We start from the raw sequence: 1,876 nt of genomic DNA, 5'->3' as shown, positions 1-1,876 counted from the left end.
CTCATTACAATGTTCTCCTGAGATCTCCAGATGTCACCACCACCCTGGATTTAGATCCACTAGATTACTCCGTCTGTCCTACCAGCTACAGTCTCCAATAATAAAGACTGACCACGCCCGACAGTCCATGAGAGGAGAAGCTTTTCTTCTAGGCCTCTTTCTCCACACATCTGATCCACAATCCCATTCAGAAACCATCAACTAAAACCTGGAGCACATGATACCGGAGCAGCAGTTTGCTTACAGTACGATTACAGAGCTGCTGAGCACAAACACACTTCCTTTCATTTGTCCAGTTCTCTGCTCAGTAAAACTCTTTCCTCACTGATGCGTTTTCTCTTCAGTGTGAACGCGCTGGTGTCTTTCGAGGCGACTTTGACGATCGAAACTCTTTTCACACTCTAAGCACTGATACAGTTTTGCTCCAGTGTGAATGCGCTGGTGTTTTTCGAGGCAAATTGGTTTATCAAAACTCTTTTCACACTGTGAGCACTGATGTGGTTTTGCTCTAGTGTGAGTGCGCTGGTGTCTTTTGAGGTGACTCGGTCGATTAAAACTCTTTTCACATTCTAAGCACTTATACGGTTTTCCTCTAGTGTGAATGCGCTGGTGTCTTTCAAGGCCACTTGGTCGATCAAAACTCTTTTCACACTCTAAGCACTGATACGATTTTGCTTCAGTGTGAATGCGCTGGTGATTTTCAAGGCGACTTGGTTTATCAAAACTCTTTTCACACTGTGTGCACTGATGAGGTCTTTTTCCAGTGTGAACGCGCTGGTGTATTTTCAGATAACTTTTTGTTAAAAAACTCTTGTCACACTGTGAGCACTGATACGGTTTCTCTCCAGTGTGAATGCGCTGGTGTATTTTCAGATAACCTTCTGTAGCAAAACTGTTCTCACACTGTGAGCACTGATACGGTTTCTCTCCAGTGTGAATGCGCTGGTGTTTTTCAACATGACTCTGTCGACTAAAACTTTTATCACACTGTGAGCAGTGATATGGTTTCTCTCCAGTGTGAATGCGCTGATGTCTTTCGAGATGACTCTGTCGACTAAAACATTTTTCACACTGTGAGCAGTAATATGGTTTTGCTCCAGTGTGAATGTGCTGGTGTCTTGCGAAATGACTTAGTCGACTAAAAGCTTTTTCACACTGTGAGCATTGGTAAGGTTTCTCTCCAGTGTGAATGCGCTGGTGTATTTTGAGTGCAGTCAGTTCAATAAAACCCTTCCCACACTGTGAGCACTGATATGGTTTTTCTCCAGAGTGAACGCGCTGGTGTAATGTCAGATGACCCTGTGTAGTAAAACTCTTCTCACACTGTGAGCAGGAATAAGGTTTTTCTCCAGTGTGAATTCGCCGGTGTACTTTCAGATATGCCAGTGCTGTAAAACTGTTCCCACACTGTGAGCAGTTATAAGGTTTTTCTCCAGTATGAACACGCTGGTGTCTTTTAAGTTTACTCTGTGTTGTAAAACTCTTACTACACTGTGAGCACTGATACGGTTTTTCTCCATTGTGAATGCGCTGGTGTTTTTTGAGTTCACTCTTGAACTTAAAGCTCTTCCCACACTCTGAGCAGACGTTTCCTTCTTTAAAACCAGAGGATGTTTGCTGGTTACTGGAGCTTCTGGTGGGCGTCAGATCCTCATGTTTTGGCTCAGATTTCACCAGCGCATCATATTTATCATGGTTGCAGCTCTTGATGTGATTGTGGAGGTGATTTTGGGTTGTAGAGGAACGTGGACACAAGGAGCAGGAGAAATCCTTGTTCAGTTCTGAAGCAGAAAATAATAAAACACATTTATAACATTATAAATAATAAACACTGTTAGTAATTGTTAGTCATTCATCACATCACTTGTAGTAGCTG

General features: G+C 42.9%; 1 protein-coding gene across 1 annotated transcript; it reads right to left on the bottom strand.

Moving 5' to 3' along the window:
- Nucleotides 1-220: 220 nt before the first annotated feature.
- Nucleotides 221-837, bottom strand: LOC134336128 (zinc finger protein 501-like; the record flags this gene model as incomplete). Its single annotated transcript, XM_063018822.1, has 1 exon — nucleotides 221-837. A coding segment is annotated over one exon (516 nt), but the record flags the coding sequence as incomplete, so codon positions are not given.
- Nucleotides 838-1,876: the final 1,039 nt, after the last annotated feature.

This window comes from Trichomycterus rosablanca, chromosome 2 (genome assembly GCF_030014385.1).
Source record: "Trichomycterus rosablanca isolate fTriRos1 chromosome 2, fTriRos1.hap1, whole genome shotgun sequence".
Lineage (NCBI taxonomy): Eukaryota > Metazoa > Chordata > Actinopteri > Siluriformes > Trichomycteridae > Trichomycterus > Trichomycterus rosablanca.
Note: the sequence above shows the minus strand (reverse complement) of the source record. Positions and strands in the feature narration are given on the sequence as shown.